The sequence below is a fragment of the Tachysurus fulvidraco genome, chromosome 15 (assembly GCF_022655615.1).
Source record: "Tachysurus fulvidraco isolate hzauxx_2018 chromosome 15, HZAU_PFXX_2.0, whole genome shotgun sequence".
In the NCBI taxonomy this organism is placed as follows: Eukaryota; Metazoa; Chordata; class Actinopteri; order Siluriformes; family Bagridae; genus Tachysurus; species Tachysurus fulvidraco.
This window is the reverse complement of record NC_062532.1, coordinates 3,064,030-3,066,529: the sequence shown is the minus strand read 5'-3', so window position 1 is coordinate 3,066,529 and position 2,500 is coordinate 3,064,030. Positions and strand designations below refer to the sequence as shown.

General features: G+C 42.8%; 1 protein-coding gene across 1 annotated transcript in view; it reads left to right on the top strand.

Annotated features, from left to right (window-relative positions):
- Window positions 1-2,500, top strand: part of LOC113647309 (voltage-dependent T-type calcium channel subunit alpha-1I-like) — a 110,871-nt gene that overhangs the window by 93,837 nt on the left and 14,534 nt on the right. Inside the window, 1 exon segment of the mRNA XM_047801156.1 lies at window positions 40-110. Coding sequence (XP_047657112.1) covers window positions 40-110 — 71 coding nt within the window.

Genomic DNA, 2,500 nt, shown 5'->3' with positions numbered 1-2,500 from the left:
GCGCGCGTGCTTTACACACTGTCTTGTGTGCTTTTGCAGTGCTGAAGCTGTTAAAGATGGCGACAGGGATGAGAGCTCTGCTTGACACAGTGGTACAGGCTCTACCTCAGGTAAACACACACACACACACACACACACACACACACACACACACACACACACACACACACACACACACTCTATCATTTTTAAATCCATTAAACTTCTGAAAGTTTGTCTCACGAACCTGAGATGTGAAATGTGAAATGAGCAGATGATGCTTAAGTGTGTATGAGCCTTTTGTCATTCACATACACCCACACACACACACACACACACACACACACACACACACACACACACACACAGAGCTTTCATCTCAGATACCGTGGCGTTCCTGGAGAATGTGTTTGCTGTGACAGTTTCCAGCCGTCACACTTATTACTGCTCTACACCTGTGTTGTATTTCTGTATATTTCCCCTGAGCGAGTCTCAGTTCCACCTGCAGCGGCTCATCTAAAGTAACGTCCTCCATCTGAGCAGAGCAGAGCAGAGCAGAGCAGAGCAGAGCTACATGGTGCTGTACAGAGCTGTAGTCCTGAGCAGAGCTACATGGTGCTGTACAGAGCTGTAGTCCTGAGCAGAGCTACATGGTGCTGTACAGAGCTGTAGTCCTGAGCAGAGCTGTAGTCCTGAGCAGAGCTACATGGTGCTGTACAGAGCTGTAGTCCTGTACAGAGCTGTAGTCCTGAGCAGAGCTACATGGTGCTGTACAGAGCTGTAGTCCTGAGCAGAGCTACATGGTGCTGTACAGAGCTGTAGTCCTGAGCAGAGCTACATGGTGCTGTACAGAGCTGTAGTTCTGAACCCCTCTTGGAATATCGATCGTTAGTTCAGGAGCACTGTGATTAATCCCTGAGAGGTCATTAATGATGCAGATGACTAACCACATCAGTGTCCTGTCTTCAGTCTACAGTGCTGCAGAGTTACAGCCATCACACACACACTGAAGTAAACAAACACACACACACACACACACACACTGAAGTAAACAAACACACACACACACACACACACACACACACACACACACACTGAATATCAACATCTTATTATTATTATCATTATTAACGTTTGTGTTTATTGACTTATTAATCCATGAAAGAGTCCTCGTAAACAAACACACACACACACACACACACGCACAGACACACACACAGCGATGTCAGACTCTGAATCTGAATCCTCTTTGATGTGTTTGTAATTCACGTCACTAACACACAACCACACTAACACACTACACACAAACACACTACATACTAACACATTGAAATAATTGATTTGAATCATTTCACAGACTCATTTTGAATCACATTGCTGCTTATCTGACTCGACTAAGACATTTGATCAGGTTTATTTTATTGAACCAAATGATTCGAATCACTAAAGAAAATCCTATCTGTGTGACGTGACTAAAACTATGTCACTAAAAAAGATTCGTTATTCAAGAATCGATAGTCATGTGACACATCTGTACGAATCGGATCACTAGAAAGAATCATCATCACTGTGACTCACTGTAATGTTTGAATAGCTTTATATTCACTAAGCCCTTCACTGTGCAGTGCACGGAAACATTCTGGCTAACATTGTGCAGAGAAATGCAATTTAGTTTTATTAAGATAGCATAAAAATGAATGGTTGTTTATTTTGAGACACGTATTTTGCAGCGATAATATAAAGTAAGATAAAGTGTTACGAGCTTAAATTCTACACACGAGGCGTTTAGCCGCCGGTCTGCATGTTTTAGACCGACGCTAAGTGTTCGGCTTGTTGTTTATAAGCCTTACTGATACTTTAATCCTTAAATGATCGACGCCATTGTGCTGGTTTTGCAAATGAGAATTACAACATGAACATTTTGTGTGTTTATCTTCACACCTTGTAACTCATCTCTCTGGATAATTAGCGTCATTTAGACACGCTGTTAGTGCTGTCTTACATATCTTATGTAGCTTCATTTTAGCTCCAGCTGCAGAACATACATCTGTCTGATTGTAGGAGGGGTGTGTTTGTGTGTGTGTGTGTGTGTGTGTGTGTGAGTGTGTGTGTGTGTGTGTGTGTGTGTGTGAGAGAGAGAGAGAGAGTGTGTGTGTGTGTGTGAGTGTGTGTGTGTGTGTGTGTGTGTGTGTGTGTGTGTGTGTGTGTGAGTGTGTGTGAGTGTGGTGCAGTGTTCGTTTGTGGTGTGCTTTTTGTGGTTTTGTGCTTGTTTTTTGTGTGTGTGTTGCGTGTTGTTCGTGTTTGGTGTGGTGGTGAGTGTGATTGTTTTTTTGTGTGCTTGTTTTTGTGTTTGTGAGTGTGTGGTTTTTCTTGTTCGTGTTTGTGTGTTGTGTTTTTTGTTTGTGTGTGTGTGTGTGTGTGTGTGTGTGTGTGTGTGTGTGTGTGTGTGTGTGTGTGTGTTTGTGTGTGTGTGTGTGCATGCATTAGGTTTTTTAATTCCATCTTGTTCTGCTGCAGCTCA